Raw genomic sequence first — 22,883 nt, forward strand, 5'->3', positions numbered from 1 at the left:
GAGCAATTTCAAAATAGATATTTGTTAAATAATTTTCTCGTTTTCAAGAAATTTTAAACATGTTCTAATATTTTCAATCTGACAATCCATGAACTCTCAAATTCTTTCAAATTTGTCTCCTTTTTGACACAAGAGATGATTAGTTTTCAAATTGTCCGCTCTGACATTACACAGAATACAAAACAAAAGATAAGAAAAATTTTCCTTTTTCTTTCAATAATGAATTCGGTTGATTTGATGTTGGTTTCATGATAATGGTTTTTTTACGTATCCAAGGTTTTGAAAACGCCCAAATAGTTAGGTATGATTAAATGAGAAGAATTGTTTGCAAATCAACTCAAGAACTTAGAAAAGAATACGACGATTTGTCGCATAAAAGTTTGTCCGTGTTATCAAAATAATTTCTCACTGCAATTGGTATAAAAACACTGCTATTCTTTTCTCTTTCCCTGCTTTTCATTTGTGTGCTGACAAAATGAACCCAGATTTTTTTCGTTTGCATACTTTTCCGTGTGGTGTGGTTCACATCAGAATATTCGCTGTGCGATTATTGCACAAAACTTTGAATAATCAAACTTGTTTTGCATATGTTTCATTCTGTGCTTTGTATTTGACTGTATGGTGTTTTTCAGCTTATTCTTTCATTTTGCAATTCTAACTACTAAAATTTAATTCAAACAGCTTTAAATGAAGTAAGTTAATCATAAATTCAATTTTCTATCGTTTTTTAGAAGGATAATGGAGGCCATAATTCTTCAAAACAATCCTTTATAACTCATACTAGATAAAAATGTTTCATATAGTATTTGTTATACTTAGTAGTTATGACAATCGAACAAAAAACTGATGCTTCTTTGTTTTTGCTCAAAAACCCATTGAATTTTTATATTTAATTTTTTTCTGGTAGAAAATTAGTTCAAGCGTTTAATTTTCTTCTCTTTTAGTTTTTCCCTATTTTTATATCTCCTTTTATATCTGTTTAATTCCCCTGAAACAGAGCCCAAATTTCATGACGCGATAAAAGCTATCTGAACAGAACTTATTTTTCTCTTTTCTTGTAATTTGAACAAACGACATTATTTTGAACAAATAGAGACCCAGCTCAGAGAGCGGGTTTTATGTGCTTATTCAGTTCTTATAAAAACACATTTCATAAATTTCGAAGAACTTCTTTGAAGTCGCCAATTTCGCCCGCGCCGTGTTCAAAATTTGGCTGGACGGCGAACTTAATATTTATATCTCGATCGAACTTGGCTTTGTAAAACCCTAACTTTTAAAATACCGGAACAATTTTGTTTTAAAATGTCACGCTGTTACCATTTTACACGTCATTAAAGAAGTTAATGAATACAATAGAGCGACAGAAGGTTTTATCATTCGATTGTTTAGAAATAATTCTGCAAATTATGAACAGATGTTTATTCATTTATTCAGACTTTTGTACGTCATAAACATGCGCGGTACATGTGAACAAGAACATGAACTGAATTCAAGAATTCGGCAGATCAATGAACTTCACAATTTCAAGTTGCAAAAGTTTGCTTTTTACCTTTAAGTCTTATTCGCAGGTGAAATCAACTGACTTGAACGATAAGACTTTTGGCTTTGTAAACAGCGAATGAAATTAATCTTGTGTTGCTGCGGGCTAGTTTAAAGTGTGGTAGCCCTATGAAGGCGATTAGGGCAATTGCTCACGGCTGAATACGTTAAGAGGTTAAAACAGAAAATTCATAAACAATTGTAAGTAATATTTGAAAGCGATAATATTCCCAGGTCAATTTCAGATTATGTCTGCGCCGGTTTTGAAGTAGATTTTGTAAATATGTTGTAAATTACGAAACCAGGGTTGTCCAACATTGAAAGCGAAACTTGAAAGCAATTAACTTGCAAAACCATAAAAAAGCTTATAACTCTCCTTATATATTGTAAGTTCTAGCTGGTAAGCACCTTAATATACCGCTCTTTTTTGCTCAAAATAAAATCACGGAAAAATTCTTTAAGATAAATCTTTCCTGTTCTTTAGACAAATTAGTCAACTTTTGAAGTATAACTCCAAATTAAAGTATAACTTTTAATGTATAATTTAAATGAAGCTAAAGATTTCTTGTTTTTTAAGTGCAGAAAAATTAACATTCCAAAACAAAGGTAGGTAAGAAACGAAGGTAGGTAAAATTAAGAGTAGAACGAAAAATATAAGAAAAAAAAATTGATCTTGAAATTGAGTCACAAAAAAGGGATTCCTCAAACTTCTTCGTTAAAATGTATTTTACAACTTTTATTATCTGGAGTTTTGATTATGATTTCTCTGCAGCATAAACACATGCTCAGAAAATGACTACAAAAGCGTCAGAATTAAGCTTCTGGTACATTTACAGATTTTTTTTCAAAAAACAAAATGCTGATTGTAAAGCAATCCAAATCATTGATGAAATAATTGGAACACGACCCCTCTGTTAAACACTTTTATCGACAATAAGTTTTTCAAGCTCTTTTTTCATCTATGTTTTACGGTTGCATGACAAAATACCTAATGCCAAAATACCCAAAGCCGTTATACTCAATTTATTCCCCTTGAGTCTTTTGCTCATTAATCCGATTATAAATTAGCGTTTGGTGTTACTGGCATGATTTTTCAAAATTAAGCGAATAATTTTTTCACATGTTTGGTTAAAATAGTTTCTATCAAATCCCACGGGCCAAATGCACTAGCTAAAAATTTTGACATACAACCGTTCTGATAGTTTCAACATTAGGATAAAATATTGGCCATTTTGTCACATTGGGTATTGTCATTAGGTATTTTGTCGTGAAAACATATTTATATTGATCCAAATTGTGGACAAAAATGAGAAACATAAAATTAGAACAAAACATTGGCAGAGTATTGATCCGAATTTTTGCTAATTTTCTATTTCTTCTTGTTTTATGTGTATTTCTTTTTTGTTTTTGTTGGGTTTCTGCTTTCTCGGTTAAGTTTGGATTGAAATCGCGTTGAACATGGATTGACTGCTTCCATATAACAAAAAAAATTAAGAGGTAAAATTAAGAGTAGAACGAAAAATATAAGAACAAAAAATTGATCTTGAAATTGAGTCACAAAAAAGGGATTCCTCAAACTTCTTCGTTAAAATGTATTTTACAACTTTTATTATCTGGAGTTTTGATTATGATTTCTCTGCAGCATAAACACATGCTCAGAAAATGACTACAAAAGCGTCAGAATTAAGCTTCTGGTACATTTACAGATTTTTTTTCAAAAAACAAAATGCTGATTGTAAAGCAATCCAAATCATTGATGAAATAATTGGAACACGACTTCTCTGTTAAACACTCTTATCGACAATAAGTTTTTCAAGCTCTTTTTTCATCTATGTTTTACGGTTGCATGACAAAATACCTAATGCCAAAATACCCAAAGCCGTTATACTCAATTTATTCCCCTTGAGTCTTTTGCTCATTAATCCGATTATAAATTAGCGTTTGGTGTTACTGGCATGATTTTTCAAAATTAAGCGAATAATTTTTTCACATGTTTGGTTAAAATAGTTTCTATCAAATCCCACGGGCCAAATGCACTAGCTAAAAATTTTGACATACAACCGTTCTGATAGTTTCAACATTAGGATAAAATATTGGCCATTTTGTCACATTGGGTATTGTCATTAGGTATTTTGTCGTGAAAACATATTTACATTGATCCAAACTGTGGACAAAAATGAGAAACATAAAATTAGAACAAAACATTGGCAGAGTATTGATCCGAATTTTTGCTAATTTTCTATTTCTTCTTGTTTTATGTGTATTTCTTTTTTGTTTTTGTTGGGTTTCTGCTTTCTCGGTTAAGTTTGGATTGAAATCGCGTTGAACATGGATTGACTGCTTCCATATAACAAAAAAAATCAGATTCTTACAAGACAACGATTTGGTAACGGCTAAGGTTGTTACAGCGTTTCAACAAAAATTTTTCAGCAGAATCTATATTTTAAGTGGTTGATCTGAACTATACGGCAGTTGCATTCAATTACTACTTTCGTTACATGATATCTCCAAAAAGAATAATCTTATTTGATACAATCAAAAAAACAATTCTAAAATTAACATTACTTTCTTTAGTTCTGTTCTTCGTTTTATTACTGTTTCCAAATATATGGTTTTGCTAACATTCTAGTCTTATTCTCAATATGAGTCACTCGTCAAAAATAAACGAAGGATTGATTATTCCCATAATTGCTTGCTAAATTTCAGGCTCGCAACTTCACGACAATTTACTATTGTATATCTGAGTTTTCCAAGATATTCTAAAACTTTGGACTCAATTTCAACATACATCCTTGAAATATAATTGAAAATAACGTCAAGTAAAACCTAGCAATCGGCAATTATTTGCAGTTCTTGAAAATAAACCTTCCTAAATGCATCCTGTAAATGTTCTCTTAATACCGGTTCATTTGACAAGATGTCTAATAACAGCATAAACATAAGTCTAAAACTGCCGCTTGTCTTAGAAAAGACCGAGTGAAACTAATTTTATGCTATTTTTCAGCGTTCTGTATCGAGTTTTAACGGAAATTTTGTGATATTTGCGCTGAGTAGAGTAAATTTTGGAAGAATTTCAAAAGTTCAGCAACAAAAGTTTGTTTTTTACGTCATTTGATACAATTGATTTTTTTTACAGAAGTATGTCATATTCAGCTTATTTTAAACTGTTTTATAGCCTCTACTACTGCTACCACCTCGATCCGGATATTAACTCAACTTTTATTAGAAAACAAAAAAACGTATGATTGAATAATTAGTTCTTATGAACAATTACGCATAAATAAATTTTTAATCACTTAATTTTTCTTCTTTAAATTAATCTCAAATGTTAAGCGACAAACATCTCAAACATTAGGGTAACCGAACCCATTCAGTTTTCGGAATCCGAGATTGATTACCATAATTATTATAGCTTCCTGTGAAGAAATCATATCCTACTATACTACTAAAAGATTTTATTTCTTCCCCAACACGGAGAAAACCGCGAAGTGGAAATATTTAAGTTCCTGAAGTATATCACGTGTTCTCAAGTTGTTCAGCCTTTTGGTTTTAATTATATTTTGATTTTCAGTTCATGAATAAATCAACGTAATCCATATGCTACAAATGGCATTCTTTGCCCTTACAGGTAGTGAAAATTGGAAAAACAAATTCCCTGTATAGCTTTTTATTATTTATCAAGTAACCTCATTAAACGCCCGAAGCCATAGCGGGGTAGTAGAAAAATATGGCTTGCTAGAATAATAAAATAATAAATTAATTAGCTACCATTGCTAAGTATTATAAAATCTCAAGATAGCTCAAGTTAGTTTACCAGTCGACGAAACTCGTGAAATATTTGATGTTTTCACATTTACAAAAGCAATATTAATCCCATATTAAGCTATAGCATCTCTTTAACGAAAGTTTATACGTCACATTTAGAGCAATTTTGAAGGTTTCGTTATTATTACGTTTCAGCATAACTATAAATTGAAGAGATTTTGAGTTTATTTGTCGAAAACTCGAATTGTTTGTTCAAATACACACTTACATGTTCTCTAAGTTTCAAATCTACGCTCTCTCATTCTATTTAATACCAAGATAGAGATAGCGAAGACTTAACCACATTCTTGCAGAAGTTTATGCTCGTTTATAACTTCATAACTAAGCGTATTACAGAAGCAGCAAACAAAGCAACTAGAACAACGTTAGTTTAGTTAATATTTTTGCATACCTGAGGTGCTTAATATACTGTATAGCTAAAACGTTAATAAAAATTTAAGTTGTTAAACACGTATTAAATTTTTTGTATGCATTAATTTTTTGTTGCTACCATATACTAACAATAAAGGACTACAGTTTTTATTTATTTTCACTTTTTCGTTGGTTGTTTTTTTGCAGTTTTACGTTTCTGCGCTTTATCTCACGGGTATAAATAAATAAATAAATGCGAAAACATTTGTGTATGAAAGGTTTACGGCTTAAAGTAAGTCATCAAAGAAGAAAAACTACGTGTTTTGCTAGTTAATTAATTTTTATTAATCTGTTTTAGACTTTTTGATCGTGAACTAACAATCGACAAAACGACATTCGTCAGAAGAACCCATTGGAACTGCACGCGACTAAATTCGTAATAATAAATTATAAATAAATTGCATTATCTGTCCATTTACAGGTTGACTTCATTTATATAAACTCGGTTAAACTGCACTTCGTTATATCTATTTATAACTAATTCGTACCAACACGTCGTAACAGCGATAGACTGTGACTAGTTGACATTTGTTTATCTTTGTTTTTACCTGCCCTTGATTAGCGGTCGTTTGTTTTTATTCTGGTGGACAGTTTAGAAATGCCGTTTCCCAAACTCAAGGGATCAACAACATCGGACAGTGGGTCCTCGGGAGACAGCGCTTCTTCCAAAAATTACCACGACAAAAGTAAGTCTGTTTTAGTTTATTGTAACAGTTTTTATCAGTTTTTTTTTTAATTTTTAGTTTTCCCAGCTAATTTTGTGAGAGGTAAGGTGTATGATTAACACGGGACTGATTGAGAGCTGAATCGGTGAACCTCTCTGAATGAGGATAAGACTCACTTCACCTTAAATTCAGGTTTATCATAACCTGATCTAGGCTGCAATGATGGTACTCTTTGAAAGTTTCAGACGCAAAAAAAGTGGCCACAATAACCATAAAAGAGCAATGCTGTCCATGAAAAGAACAGTTTGAAGTGTGGGGAATAATAAGAAAAAAGGCAGTTCACAAAAGGCCGCTGTGGCCTAATATTATCATTACTATTAAACAATTTCTTGTTATATTTATATATCCTATATTCCACCTTTAGAAAAAGGGGAAAATATTTGCAGCCAAATTGTGAAATGATTTGGTTTTTTGCTTTTAATTATCGAACAGTGATTTTTAAGCAAATATTGTTAAGGTAATTTAGTAAAATTCTGACATATCGCTTATCTGTTTGTATATATTCGAAAAACAATTGATTCGCAGTTTGTGATTTTCACAGTTGATAAAAAAACAGTACCTCAAGTTGAAGTCCCAGACCGAAGCGACCTCTGACAAAGCCAACTTTGCGCGCACACCTGCGCAATGTAAGCTTGCATTACATAAACCGGGGGAAAATTTGAGTAAAAGCAAGCCCGCAAAATGGTCTGAACGTGATCCGAACATTGATACTGGTATGGAAAGGTCTAATCACAGTTTATTTTAATTTGACATGGTCTTGTCAAAATTTGACTTGAGCACATAATAGTCTGACCAGAGGCTAAAATTGCTGTTCAACATTAACGTTTTCTTAGCCAGCACTTATAACCAAGACGCATGCTTTTTTGATAGGTTTCGGGCGGTAGATTGTTTCTATGACAAAGCTTCTGAGTAGCTATAACAATGTTTTTTGGTAAAATTGTTTTTGCACCGTGGCACACGACTTGATTTGATTGGCTTAAAGTCTTAACTTGTTTTTCTGTTTTTATTTGGAATTTTTTGCGTTATTTTAACTTACTTTGGGACAACTTGGCCAACCGTTCTCTATACACTCCAGTGGTTTATTTATTCATTTAACGTGATAAAAAGTTCTCGATGTGAATAATAACTTTGAAGCTGTGAACAAAAATAAATTGATGTGACTACTAAAAACTATTAGCCATAAAATTTGATAGAATTTGCAAAAATAATGGCAAAAATTCACTTTTGGCTATTTTATCTAATAATACTCACTTTTCCTATAGATCCTAACATCATAGCACTGAATTTAGGATCTTATGAAATTAATTTTATGGCTTATAAAAGAGCTAATAACCAAAATCGCAAGCACACACCCACGCAAGCACGCACGCACGCACACACACACACACACACAAACACATACACGGTTTGAGTACGGATGGGTGAGCACTTGCAAGTTTATTACAACTTCTTAAAAGGCGATACATCGCGTTCCAATTTATCCAGATTTATCCAATTTATCCCAAAATATTACATTCTTATAAATTTACTTTAATTCTTACTGCTTACGAGTGCTTTTAGGTTAACCATCCGAATTACAATTTCGTATAATTTTATCGTTTGGCTTGCAAGAAATTTATATGAGATATCCCATCAGCCCAAAAGCCATTATTTTTTGAAGGCCTTCAAATTGAATTTGTGTCTCATTGAAATAGCAAGTTTCGACAAGATGTTCTGCGAAGTTGAAATTCAATGTTAGTAAAGTAATGCTGTATTTTAAAGTGAAACAGGAATCCATCAAGTTGAAAACCGAAATCAAAAAATATATCTGCTGATTGCGCTAAAAAACCAACAATTAAAGGTAAAAATCGGCAACTTCTGAAAAAAAGTTAACAATTAAATTAAATGAGAAATTATTACTAAACTCAAAATTGTTACTAAGTTGACCTTATGGTGATAAGGGATCTTTTCAATAGTTGATCTACTTTGCAAAAGGGGTGGCTATTCTTGAAAAGAATTTAAGCGAGGGCTTTGTTAACCAATCAGAGACGACTAATAACTTTCCAGGTATGCGTTTAATGTGTTCAACTGAATAGAATCAAATACGCCATGCTTTGTTAATTAGCCGAATTGTAATACAAAGCAAAAAGAATTTCCAACTGGCGGGTCGGTGTGTTCAACTTCGCCGCAATAACCGACCCGCGATTTCTGGATTACATCCGACAGTGCTTGAGAGGCATGGCCATTAACAGCGGTCCGCAATTGCGCTCAAAATAAATTTTCGGCTATCTAAACTGTAGGCCAAGTAATATTCTGGTAAAGCATAGCACAGAAGGGGGCGATTCTTTACTAGGTACCAAAGGGAGGGGGGCAATTGTTGAAAAGATCCGTGATAAGAAACAGTGAACACAGTAAGCTTAGCTGAAAATGAAAAACGTAATTCAGAACTTCGGTTTTCCCTTAAAAAAATTGTATTTGCCCTCAACTGTTTCTTGTCCACATTTGCTATTAAAATGAACATGCTCTAGAAGGAGCCAATGGGACCACAGCTCGACCGGAAAGAACTTGTGAGAATCTTGCAAGTTAATTGTCCGACTTGCTAAGTCTTGCATTCTTACAAGCTAAACCGTCAACTTTGATGTTCTTAAAAATTTAACCTTCAACTTGTAAGTTCTTGCAAGTTAACCATCCATTGTAAGATAACCATCCCATTTCGAACCGGGTTCAGACCTCGAGACGATTCGTTCTGATGAAGTTCGTGAAAGCCAACCAACTTGAGGCTCCGGTATTTGAAATTAAATTAACGCAAAATCGTGTTCTTCGTTAGTTCAATGCAGTTTTTGCTTGCTCTGAAGCTTACTGTTTATGTTCAACTCCCGAACTATGGGTGAGACGGAGAAAAAAGTGTGATTGATTTTTCCGTTTCTGTGGCAAAATTGATGTCGAATTTTGCCACAGAAACGGAAAAATCAATCACACTTTCCCACTTCTCTAGTTTGGTATACAAAATCCAGGATTTAGCTGTTGTTTTTTTTCGGTGCGCAACGGGAAAAATATTTAAATTTAGTGGTTATAAAGTAAAATTGCAGCTAGCCTAGCATGGTTGCAGTGCAATGGAAACTGAAACAACAATCTTGTTGATAGAGGATTCTACTTCCTACTTCTTTACACCCCGATTGAAGAGCTTTAAAGAGCTTGTTTTACTCAATAATTTAGCATTTCCAATAATTTAGCATTTCCAATTAGCCTCAATGAAATACAAAGCATCACGCTTTGTATTATAAAATTTCCGTCACATGTCAATGTGAATTTCAGGTGGAATGTTTCCTGGTATGTATTTATAGCAATGAGTTTAGAAGGCGTGTGATTTAAGGGGAGCTTTTGAAACAATGCCTGCAAATTTTTGCAGAGCTGAGCGGCCGATTTATTACTATGTTAAAATTAGTTACATACGCCTTGCAAGCTCCTTGAAATCATCTTGTTCCTTCAACTTAATAATCCTCCCTCAATTTTTTTTATTTCTATGCCGTCATCTAAATTTAACTGAAACTGACTGTATCTCAAATTCTCTGGTTCATGGTTTTTTTGTCTTTCATAATCAACGTCAAAGATTTCTTTTAACTATCTTTTTTGCCGTATTCATGTCCTATTAAGACAACAATTTAAGCTTTGCAAAAACAGGAAACACTAACTGCGTTTTAGTTGATCTTACAAGCCAAATAGATCTAAAATTTTGTAATGAATTTCTTTTAGTAAAACGTGACGTTATTTTCCAATCCACCCAGTTCATAACAATAAATTAATGTTCGTCCAGTTGAAGCTTCGGCTTCTAGAGTACTTTGTATATTTTTCTATACAGCATTTATTTTCGGAAAACATCGTCTTCCTATTGGTTAAGGATAGCGGATAAACACATTCCGCCGTTAGAGGTCGAAAATAAAACAATAGTGACAGTCCTTGTTCCCGTTTGTGTGTACGTATAAAATTCGAACGATAGGAAGGCGAAATTAATTCCGTAACGTGTCTTTCAATTGAGAATTATTCCATGATTTTCCGTCCTTCCCATTCCTTACAAGGCCTGTTAATCCATAAAAATGGGAAACGCCCAAGCTAAGAAAACAGATACTACTGAGAATGGTTAGACGAGAAATTTAGTTGAAGCAATTGTATTTTCGGGAGATGTAACGGGTTTTGTGTTTCAGTGAGGGAGTTTCTCGCCAAAGCAAAGGAAGAATTTACCGGCAAATGGGAGAAATCAAGCACTGTGAGTTAATATGAATTAGTGAGTTTGATACTTGCTGTTGAGCTATTTATTTTAACTCGTCGATCTGTTGTTTTTTCAGAGCAATGCCCAGTTGAACGACTTCGAAATCATGAAAACTCTGGGGACTGGGTCCTTCGGAAGAGTAATTCTGGTACAACATAAAACAGGGGATAGTAAATACTACGCCATGAAAATCCTCGATAAGCAAAAGGCGCGTTGATTTGTGTAACATTGTGTAATTATCATTTCGAACTAGTTTTTTCATCAAAAGTGTTATAACAATCATGTTTAGGTGGTTAAGCTGAAGCAGGTCGAGCACACTCTAAATGAAAAGAAAATTTTGGCTTCAATTGATTTTCCATTTTTAGTCCGGATGGATTACCATTTCAAGGTGAGTAGATGATTTGAAAGAACGATTGTTGATATGTAACTTGATGCAATGATGAAATTGTAACGTGATGTTTAGGATAACACCAATTTGTACATGGTTCTCGAATTCATCAACGGCGGAGAAATGTTCTCACACTTACGTCGAATTGGCAGATTCAGGTATCAAGCACTATTCGAGTTCCGCGTTTTCTGGACAATTAATTAGAAATCTTAGCGACTGAGAATTATGCGCTTAAGAACTATGCAACAAATGCTGAATTGGTCGTATGTGTCGTGACAGGAAATTAAAATTATTCAGTGATCGTATCTATGTTTCTTGCGTTCTTGCGAAATCATCAATTGGGAAGTTAGCTAAATTGTGAAGACATTGCTATTTTATCAATTTTTATCCTTCAAAGTTGTGTATTCACGCTTCAATGTCTTTTAAGTCTCACATTTTGCGCCAAGGGCGGACGTTAGCAAGCCATGAATGGTTCTTTTAATTCACCAGTCAAGCTGATCTTGATGGTCCTTGAGATTAGGACTATAATGGTAAAGGGAAAGAACATAGAGGACCTGCAAGAGTGCTGCAATATGAATCCTGTTCGTCCGTAAATTGAATTCACTATACAGCAAATCAGTAAATAAAAATGTCCTATAGAAATAGCTTGTATGAGCTTCAATACTGTGGCCTGTTTCTCTGCTGAAAATATTTTTTTTTCTTTAGAAAAAATTGTAAGTACTTGTTATCTATCCTTTTCTTAAGCTATTTGATCCTTTACAGCGGCATGAGCATTGCGTAATGTAAATTCGGTAATGCTTTAGTGAGCCCCACAGCCGCTTCTACGCATCACAAATTGTCTTAGCTTTTGAGTATCTTCATCACCTGGATCTGATCTACCGAGATTTGAAACCCGAGAACTTGCTAATTGACTCGCAGGGGTACCTCAAAATCACGGACTTTGGGTTCGCTAAACGAGTGAAAGGACGAACCTGGACTCTCTGTGGAACCCCCGAGTACCTCGCTCCCGAAATCATCCTCAGCAAAGTAACATTTGTTTAACATTGACTACTTTATTTTTAATAGCCGCTTTTCAGCTGCCTCTTAAGGTATTCTAGTTTAAAAATTCCAATAAATTATATTGGATCTTTTCCGTGCGCCACCTCAATAACCTTTAACTGCTTTAGAGTTTGTTAAAACTTACGAAATTTTGTTCTCTTAAACAAGCCTCAGAATAAGTTTGCTTCATTGATACCACACAGTAGCTTCCAGTTTTTGAACATTTGAAAACATGCATCAAGTCTTCCTGAAAGAGGAGTAATTGAAATTTTTTTTCCACCTCGGCTTTACCGCGGTTTTTATAAGCAGGAAAATGGGGATCTAAATTTACTAAGTTAGCAAATACAAACCTTTTAATGATATTGAGATGATAAAAACAAGAATTTTAGTTTTTGTCATGATACCAGTCTCGCAATATTAATTTTAGCGGCAGAACTTTTGCTCAAGAGATGATAAAGACAAGAATTTTAGTTTTAAAAAGTTATTCTGTCATGATACCAGTCTCGCAATATTAATTTTAGCGGCAGAACTTTTGCTCAAAAACAAAGTTGCTAGCAATTAAGTCGTGTTGGTCTTTTCGATGCCAGAAATTTTTGCTTATTATTTCGTGTGATCGGTGTGACTTTCGAGTGACCTTTTCACCTCTGATTTTGCTTATATAAATTGCTTTCAATGAGAACTGTAAGCAGCTGAAGTTAACTGATTGGAGTTTACTGCTAAAAGTCAAACCAAATGTGCAACAGAAATGGTTACTTTTTTTGCATCAAATCTTATTGTGGTCTAAAGGTAGTTTCAGAAGCACCATTATAAGACCCTAAGTGAGCGCCCCGGCTTCAACAGGCAACGATTGTCTCCTTCCCCCCTTCTCCTCCGGCCTGTTTTTTAGAGCAATTTGTCCGATATCAGTTAGAAATGTTTTCAAGTTAACGGTATTTATGGTGACATAACTGGTGAAACCAACAGCATAATGATTATGTACGATAGTTTATAGAGCCGAATCGAAATAGGTCAAGGTCTTTGCGATAAAAGTAACCATCGAAAATTCTATCCTAGCCTTGGGCGCGAATTCTCTCGATTTGAGCTAATTGCTGATATCGATCACGTAGTACATCAAGTGAAGCAAGTTAATTTTAGGGATATAACAAAGCAGTAGATTGGTGGGCTCTAGGAGTTCTGATTTATGAAATGGCAGCTGGATATCCTCCATTCTTCGCAGACCAGCCGATTCAAATTTACGAGAAGATTGTATCCGGAAAAGTCAGATTCCCCTCTCACTTCAGCAGCGACTTGAAGGAGCTACTGAGAAATTTGTTGCAAGTAGATTTAACCAAGAGATTTGGAAATTTGAAGGCAGGTGTTATGGATATTAAGGGTCACAAATGGTTCAGTTCAACCGACTGGATTGCCCTCTACCAGAAGAAGGTCAGTTTTAACATTTCATCGTTTGCATTTTTGTGCGAAAATTAGAAAAAACTTTCTGAAAGAGGAATGTATGTAATTTAGTAATGTTCTTAAGGCAAAATGCTGATTTGTAATCGTATTAAACGTTTAAGCGATCTTTTTATGGTGTGAATTTCAAAAAATTTTCTCATGCGAACCAAATTATAACATCCTTGACTTCGATCACAATAGTTAAATCGCGACTTTTTGTGGAAATCTGCCGGTTATGCTTAATCCAGTCACCAGAATAGCATTTTTTGACTTTTCTAGTGGCTGGCAACTGAGAGAAGTAGTACAATTTGGTGAATTATTCTAATATTATCGAATATTATAAAAAGTAAAGTAACGGGATTCAAATTCCGGAAAAGTTTTGTTCACTTGTATTTAATTTGCGTGTTACTGAGGAATATTTGCTGCTGAGTGACCTGATTTCGGTCACATTGACTGCAGTAGCTTTTAAAAGTGCTTAACAGCTGAATTACACTATCATTTTCAAACTGTAGGATAATAAATGATGTGTCATCTTATTCGGCTAATATTGCGCTCCTATTTTTTGCGACTAGGAGAAGAGTATTGGTGGAGGGTCTTTTTTTGAACGACGATTTTTTGGAGTGTATCTGAAACCGGAAAAAACCGTGCGTAAAAATTGTTAACGCTAACAGGAGTCGTAGGATATTAGGCGAAACCTCAATTAGGCGAAACCAATTTTTGCAGCCATTAAAAATTTTCAACTAACTAACACGCCATAAAGTACATAGTTGTCCCTATCCACTGTCTTGACATGATAATAACTTATCAAAAACATCCCCCCAGTTGTTCAAACATTTGCCTCCCCAAGTTTTCCCCAAACAACAACTCTGAACAATATAGAATGTAAGTAATAGCCGCCGTCTTTTTGGCGCTCTCCTTTTTGAATTCGCTTTACCTTTTGATCACGTTTTTCGTTTTACATAAGTCACGATTTTCACGTTTGACTTTGGCATACCTCACTCACTGTTTCAAGTGAATCGTTTCTAAATTGTTTCACGGATTGAATTACGTACTGTAGTGAATACGGTCAATGGCAAAAGATAAAATCAAAAGAAATTGGATAAACTGATAAAGCCCGGTCATTAAGTCAGTGCATTAGGTTTTCACAGTTTATTAAAGCTATTGCTAGCTGATATTAGTGTCAAGCTTAATAACCCGCAGTTTAGAAGCTGAAGTAAGTATAGGCTTAAGATCTAACTGAAACTGCACACTGAATTAGAGCAATTTTTGAAGTTTAGGAAAAAGTTTTGTCAATTTCCCTTATTTCATAATTGCTCTCAAACGAAGTTTGTAGCAATTATATTAGTCCTGTCGGTCTTTTTCTTTTTATGCGATTTTCGTCTGACGCTTTCGACTTTTCGTCCTCAAAAACGGGGAAAAACAGGTAGCGCCCAGCGGGCATTAAGTGCTCTTAGAGCCTGTCAGCTCTGTTTCAGCTGAGACTGTTTTGGAGACTTATACTAATGGTGTGAAGGGCAGTTTTTAGAGGTTAAAGACACCCCCGCTGTTGACCCCCCCCCCCCACTACTATTGCCCACCCCACCGCGCTGTTGCCCCCCCACCCCACTGATGCCCAACCCACTCCCTCGCTCCTAGTAAGCCATCTCCCCCCCCCCCCCCCCCCCCCCCCCGCTACGTTCGAACAACCGATCGCTATAAACACGCAATTTTATACTAATTTTCAATTTTTTCAAGCTTCTTGATTTTTTTTCATTTTTTGAGTTTTTCAGCCCTAGGTGTCAAGGAGCCTTGTCTAGGGTTTTATAATAGGTTACTGCATAGTTTCTAGTGGTAGTGGCATGGTTTTAACATTTTAAAATTACGATTTTTAGCATTTTTTTTGACAAAACGTGCAAATTTTTTCAATTTTTGACATTTTTTTCATTATTCACGTCTTTGCAGACGCAGGGGCAAGAAAACGTCCTTCGGGATTTGATATTAAGTTACTGAAAATAATTTTGTTTTCCGTGGGATAGCTTTCATTTTTTTTAATATGACAGATTTTAACGATTTTTTTTAAATAAATCTTGCATTTTTTTCAAGTTTTTAAAAATTTTGTCATTTAATAGTTTTCTCCAGCCTCAAGAGCCACACAAACTCCTCTAGGGTTTGATTATAGGTTGCTGCATAGCTTCTAGATGTAACGTAGTTTTTTTTCAGGATTTTAATGTCGGCAATTTTTAAAAAATATTAGCAATTTTTTTTTAAATATTTTTGAATTTTTAAATTATTTTTCCGGCACCAGGGTCCTAGGGACCTCATCCAAGGCTTGATGATAAGCTATTGCATAGTTTCTAGTGTTAATGGAATGGTTGTCAATAATTCAATGACTCAGCTTTAGCAATTTTTTGATAAAATTTACTTTGCAAATTTTCGGAAATTTTTATCATGTTCCAAGTTTATAGATCTCGATGACCCATTGAAACTTTTTAAAGCTTAAGGTAGGGATAATGGATAGTCTCTTGAGACAGTGGAATGTTTTTGAATATTTAAATATCTTGAATTTTGATAAAATTTGCTATTGTTTTCAATTTTTTTGAATATTTGTCCTTTTCTGAGTTTAGCGATCATTACTGGCCAACGAAGCTTTTCAAGTCTTTCAGATGAATTCCAGATGCAAAATCTGGAAGCATTTTTTTTAAATTTTTGCGATATTGCAAATTTTCAAAATCAGTCTTTTATTTGATTTTTTTTTTACTAAAAAGGCTAGAAAACTAAAAGTTTTTGATTCAAATCAAGCTAAAACTGGCCTCACTAAACCGTGGCTAGCTGCTGATGAAGTCAACAGCTCGCCGGTTGTTTGAGAGCAATTCGACCGACGTTAGTCGGTTATGTTTCTGTTTCAATCCCGATGTGCGTCTAACGCGTCAACGCCGGCTATTTTCCGGCAATTTGCCAGTTTCTGTTAATTACTTGCTCTCAAACGAAGTTCGTAGCAATCATATTAGTCGTGTCGCTCTTTTTAGTGCGATTTTTCGCTCGACCGATTTTTCGTCTGACCCATTTGACTTTTCGTCCTCAAAAACGGGATAAACAGGCAGCGCCCAGCGGGCATTACGTGATGTTAGCAGCTCACTAGTTTCCATGTATGCGATTTACAGAAACTGTTTTGGAGACTTATAGTTATTGTGTGTAAAGAGGTTGACACCCCCCCCCCACGGCCCCCTGTCACTTCACCTTCACCCCCTCCCCACTTCAATCCCCACCCCTGCACATCGTTCAGGCCGCAAGAGCCCCGTATAGACAAAAACCGCCCTCCCACCGCCCCCCCCCCCCCCAATCGGCCCCCGCGGTTCAACCCCCCCCCCCCGCTGCGCTCACCTAACACCCCTTCAGTTAATCTAAACAGTCGCTAGCTACTGACGAAGCCAACCGGTCCTTTGAGAGCAATTCGCCCTACGTTAGTTGGTTGTGTTAATATTTTCAATTGCTCTCGAAGAAATTTATGGCTATTATACTAAACTTGCCTTTGCTTAATTTTATCTTGATTGTTTGTGCGCTTTTATTCTAGAACATTAGTTGACTTTTTGAGTGACTTTTGCGCTTGAATTCTTTTTTAGTGATCTAAGTTGCTCTCGTTCTCAAATAAAAGTTGTTGCTAAAATAAAAGCGATTGCGAGCGAATGAGAATTAAAGCCATTGTAGCTCAATGGCTAAGATGTCACGATGGGAAGATGTTGTTCTTGAGGTCCGGCGTTCAAACCCCCTGTGGGGTTGGGATTTTTGCGCCCATAATTTGTAAGCCTTTTCCCTGTGAATTAAATTGCCCCGCCTGTTGCTCAGGAGCAGGTCATCCGACGTTTGTCCCTTTTTGTTTTGTAATGCTCCTCACTCTTTCCCTTCTAATTTTCAGAATATTTGTAATTATTTTTCCAGAATAAGTTCAAAGAAGTTGTACAAATTTAATAGTTGAAAAAGTAGTAAATTTGGCGAGCCCTTTATTAACTCACTTTTAATAGCCGCGAAGCGATAGTGAGTATTATTGGGAACATCGTGTTGTTTTTTAATTCGTCTCCATCGACGATTCTTGCGACCATTGACTTTTCCATTTCAGTGACTTCTACTGCTTTGCTGTTAAAATTTGTTTGACGTCATTTGTTCTGCTTTTAGGTCAAATGTGTGACTTAACTCTGTTAAGTTAGGTCAAATGCGTGACTTAATGCATGAACTTTAAATGTTATGAACATTTGCTAGTTAAAGATCAATAGTGTGCATCTAAGTAGTGCCAAACGTATATGCCCTAATTCCTGAGTCTTGAGTTTTTGATTTCGAATATTAATTTTGAAAAAGCTCTACTAAAAGCTTTTTCATTAAAGAGCGTATGTGTCTCAAAAATGATGGTCTGAATCTAACCCACAAAGTAGTTGGCTATTAAAGGATTGGTGGTCAATCTCTATCTTATTTCTTTAGTTGTTTCAATTCCATGGAAGGCCACAAGCGTCTATCGCGACTATTTTCAGGCAATCTGCCGGCTATGTTCATGTAAAGACCATCGTTAAGAACACTTGAATTCTATAGCGTCGAGTTAATTTTAATGTGTCTGAAGTGGTTTTCGCCTAATTTTTACATAATGTTAAACTTTTCGCCTAATGACTTCGGAGATTCGGTTCGCCTTATCGAGTTGATCATAGTGATATGTTCAACCCTCTAAGTGATATGTTCAAGCAGTTGATCATAAGTGAAAAGCAAGGCAAAAGGTTTCTGCAAGCTGTTTTTCAAGAGCGAGCAAATTAGGTCAGCTGTGTAAATATTTTTGACGTGCGACCTTTTCAAAGCAGTTTTTCTTGTTTAAGCTACTCCTTACGCCGAAATGATTGAAATCGGCTACAGCATAGGTTTGCGAGGTGTTTTCTAGAAGTTATTGAGAAAATCGACTAGTCATCTTCGTTTTCGACTGGTATCACAAAACCCGTTTCAATTTGTTTAGCTGTTGACTACTTATTTGCTGAACGACAAAATTTAGGTAAAATAAGCTGTTCTAATTTCCTTAAGACTGTTGCGTTTGTTGCTGTTATTGTAAAGTGCGGAAAAGCTGCTTACAAATTCAATCGAGTTTTGAGATATGGACCTACAAATATTTTTGTTGTTTTCTTAGCATCTGGTTCAGATATTTTACAGACAGTGAAGAATTACTTGACAGAGCAGAATTGTTAAAATTGAGATAGATTTTCAGGTTTTTTTGCTTGCGAAAAATGTGCGTAAATTGCATCGTCCCTTTTTCAAGGAAAGTTTTCGTTTGTTTTTCGATTCTAGTTTCTTTTGATATCTTACTGTGGAGTGTTAAAGTTATTAGATCAGAAACGGTGATTTCTGTTGAATTTGTTGGAGTCAGTAAATTTTAACTTCGTATGTAATGTTTTTAATTGCTCTCAAACAAAATTTATCGCTTGACCGATTTTTCGTCCGGCCCACTTGACTTTTCGTCCTGAAAAACTGGATAAACAGGTACCGTTCGGAGGGCATTAAGTAGCCGAGCAGCTCTTTGAGCCTTTCGCCTTAATAGTATCCGATTCACAGAAAATGTTTTCTAAAAGTTTGACCCCCCCCCCCCCCCTTAGTCACACAACCCCCCGTCCACCCTCCTGGCGATTCGGACTAGCTCTCGCGCAACCCTACCCCCACTCCCTTACCACTCCGCTCATCCCCCTTTCATTACTAGCATCCCGAAGCCCCAGCTGGCTACTACCAAAGCCAACCGCTCGCCCGTTGTTTGAGAGTAGTTCACCCGACGTTAGTCGGGTATGTTTTTAATATTTGTTTTTTTTTAAATTATTCTCGCAGAACTCCCAAATACTTACAAAGGAGCAAAATATGAGCAAAATTGGTACAAATGAGCGTATGTTTAAGTTTTAATACAGGTCTTATCCTTCTGTTTTTGTCAATTGTTTGACGTCAAATACTTCAAAGCAGCTTTGGTTCGTTTGTTGCACAATTTTCAAGGTGTCGATTTTTGCTTTTATTAAAAGCCATCAGCCTCGCAACGGCTATTATTTAGGCGCTCTGCTTTTTAATTCGCTTTACCTTTAGATCACGTTTTTTCGTTTTACATAAGTCAAGATTTTCACGTTTGACTTCTGACTTACCTCGCTCACTGTTTCAACTGAATGGTTTCTAAATTGTTTCACGCATTGAATTACGCAATGTAGTGAATACGGTCAATGTCAAAAGACAAAATCAAAAGAAATGGGATAAAACGGATAAAGCCTGGTCACTAAGTCATAGTGCATTAGGTTATCAAGGTTCATTAAAGCGATTGCTAGCTGGCATTAGTATTATGCTTAATAGCATTCAGTTTAGAAGTTGAATTAAGTGTAATTTTAGAATCTAACCGAATTTGCACTCCAAAAAAATTTGACACTTCAATTTCCGTCTTATTTTTTTCTTTCTCGGTTTCAATCCCAATGTTTATCAAGCGGGTAAACGCGGCTATTTTCCAGCAATTTGCCGGCTATTTTAGAATGGTCTTTTTTTATTATAGCTGTAAGCTGAGCGAAGCTATATTTAGGTGCTCTTGTTTTTTTTGTTCCGTCGTCTGACGCTCTTTTTTCGTTTTACATTTGTTCACACAGCAAAGCTGAAAAAGTCATATTTTCTGAATGACTTCTTCCTCTCACTAACGGCATTTGCGTGCATGACGGTCATTTCTCACTCACTGTAGCAAAAGTTTTTAGGTTATTTGCGTGATTAGATTTTGATCATACGTGACTTACCTCACTAAATAAAATAACTTTTGCACTTTAAAACTTAAGTTTAATTTGAATTTGTTTAAGGTCAAAGGAACTCCTATGTGCAGTGAAGGTCCCTAATAAGAGGCTTCTGCGGAATGAATTTTAACATGCTTTATTAATTTATCGCTGAATATTCTTTATCTAGTTTTTTAAGCGGCGTCGATTTCTCAATTTAGATCTGTATGTTTCTATCTCTATTATATGGCACGCATGTCTATTCTTTCGCAGCTGTGCCGGCCATCTGCCGGCTATGTTCATAGACGTTAATTCTTTTCATTGGAATTTTGAGGCTACAGTTCTGCAAGCTATCTCTGATATTTGCTGGCAGTCTGTCGGCTACGTTTATTTTTTTGAAATTCCCAGAGATTGACGAGAATCCTCATTTGCGAGGTAAAGACACCTGAGAGGACAATCTGTACACTTTTTTCCGAAGCAAATTATCAGTAGCTGTGCGTTCTGATCGCCAACAAATTTTTTTTATTACAAACTCAGATCAATGGCAAACATAATCCAAGAACTGGGTTTGCAATTGCTGTTCTGTTGTTAGGTCGAGGCTCCCTACGTTCCAAAATCCAAGGGTCCAGGCGATGCCAGCAACTTCGATGAGTATGACGAAGAACCCCTGCGAGCCTCCATCAACGAGAAAATGGCCAAAGAGTTCCTAGATTTCTGATGGAGGAGTCCCTCAACTACAACCTCCGCACCACGCGTAACGACTTAATTTTGACACAACTATTCTAACAATGATATTGATTTTAAAACTTATAGAAGAGAACCATGTATAATTGTATCTATTTACAAAAACTAACTGACGATAGCCGTGAAACAAAGTCGCACGAACCGGAGATGAAATATGCAACTTATTACGAACTGACTCCTGAAAGACACTGTTTTATATTTGATGTCATTTTTAAAGACATACAAACTCTCTGCTCGCTATCTTCACTACGAAAATTCCATTACTGTTATTTTTGTTACAGAACACCTATAGTGGTTAGGTGATGTTCTAGTGCAACTTAAAATCTATCAAATGTTCGTGTTCAGATTTTGAGTTGCTTTGGACTTTGATGCTCCTTGTTTGCAATTGTACATCGGTTTGATATGCTGCTCTTGTTGCTCAGTGGTAAATGATATACATGTCTATAATACGCAATGTATGTTTGATATCAAATGATATTTCTGTTTGTCACCTGCTTGTATATCTGTTGATTATGCGCCAACGAGAATTAATTAGCAGTATGAAGGTTATGCAGTGGTTAACCATTTGGCCTCATTAGTAGGGTAACTCCGAATGTTATCATCATACGCAGATAAACATTGACCCTGACGGGAAGTCCGCACTTCTTTATAACTTTTTGAATAGCAATTATAAACGAGTGGTTTGCTTGCCAGTATGGTTAATTAGTATTGAAATTGAGCATTTGGATGCTGCAATGCAAATAGTTAACCTACCTGCACACCTTCATGTCAGAAAAGATTATCAAAGTTTACTTAACATGTTAATCTCAGTTTTATATCACATTTTGTTGAGTAACTATGACAAAGATGATAATGTGATGAAAATCACTTTTTAGCAAAATTTGTATTGAACGAACATTATCATCGCCCAAAATGGAGTTGGTGAAAGTGCAGTTAATTAGCTATTCCATGTTATTGTTTGTAGTCTGAAACGTAAGAAAAGTTGATCAATGCATGCGATTTAGTTTCAATGCTTCCGTGTTCCCTCTGTCCCTTCCCCCAAGTCAGGTTGTTTGATTGGCTGAAGCTTGCCTTGCATGTTTTAGCCGTCAAATTAATGTCTTATTTTGTGTCGAGCTTGTGCACTGTTTCAGATGTACTACGTTTTTATCAGTTGCAGAATCGAGACGAATTAACTTGTGGATAAATAATTGATTTCTAACTATAAATTAATCCAATAGTAGGTGTTTTACTGTAATAATTTAGCTCATGATTAAATTGATACTTTACAAATGAATCTAATTAAAATTTTTTGATTAATATTTCTTCCGGTACCCAATCTATTTATTAGCTCCGATAGCGCTAGTTGGGCATTGTTGAATAGTGCGTGGAGCGTATTTTATGAAATAATTTCGAGCAAAATGCCACGCGTGAAAACAGGTCGAATTGACAAGCAGAGAGAAGCGATTCGTTTTCGGTGCATGCCAAATTCTCAAGAGCGAGAAAAGTAGGTCTGGAAATGCGTTGGTTCAGACGTGTTTTTATAAAACTTCGAATCTAAGCTGAGTAGCTATATAGCGGTGTTCCTTGGTTTTTTAATTGAAACATTGAATCCGTATTGGAGCACTCTTCACGACTCCAAGAGAATTATTGGTGGAGCTTTTTTATCAGTATTTTTTGGGAGTGTATTTAAATCAGGATGTACGTGAAGTGCTTTTCTGCTCTTGTCGCATCTCTGGTGGAGAGAGGAATGAGAAAAATTCGCTACGCGAGAGATTTTATTACCACGTGCAGATTTTTCAAAGCTGTTTAATTGCTCTTGAACGTAGTTCATA

At 35.4% G+C, this 22,883-nt stretch overlaps 1 protein-coding gene across 8 annotated transcripts in view; it reads left to right on the forward strand.

The window, feature by feature from the left end:
* LOC142337495 (cAMP-dependent protein kinase catalytic subunit 1-like) overlaps positions 1–22,368 on the forward strand; it is a 44,825-nt gene extending 22,457 nt beyond the window's left edge. For 5 of the 8 annotated variants that reach the window (XM_075386764.1, XM_075386767.1, XM_075386763.1 and 2 more), the window contains exons 2-10: positions 6,074–6,461; positions 9,795–9,809; positions 10,682–10,743; positions 10,823–10,954; positions 11,036–11,134; positions 11,210–11,292; positions 11,938–12,160; positions 13,307–13,594; positions 20,918–22,368. In XM_075386764.1, coding sequence (XP_075242879.1) covers positions 6,374–6,461; positions 9,795–9,809; positions 10,682–10,743; positions 10,823–10,954; positions 11,036–11,134; positions 11,210–11,292; positions 11,938–12,160; positions 13,307–13,594; positions 20,918–21,043 — 1,116 coding nt within the window. In that variant the 5' untranslated portion in view covers positions 6,074–6,373 and the 3' untranslated portion in view covers positions 21,044–22,368. Of the gene's footprint in view, positions 1–5,554; positions 5,729–6,073; positions 6,462–9,794; positions 9,810–10,457; positions 10,617–10,681; positions 10,744–10,822; positions 10,955–11,035; positions 11,135–11,209; positions 11,293–11,937; positions 12,161–13,306; positions 13,595–20,917 lie in introns of those variants that run through there. The other 3 variants (XM_075386762.1, XM_075386768.1, XM_075386769.1) reach the window with 3 other exon arrangements.
* Positions 22,369–22,883: the final 515 nt, after the last annotated feature.

This window comes from Convolutriloba macropyga, chromosome 4 (genome assembly GCF_964194025.1).
Source record: "Convolutriloba macropyga chromosome 4, txConMacr16.3, whole genome shotgun sequence".
In the NCBI taxonomy this organism is placed as follows: domain Eukaryota; kingdom Metazoa; phylum Xenacoelomorpha; order Acoela; family Convolutidae; genus Convolutriloba; species Convolutriloba macropyga.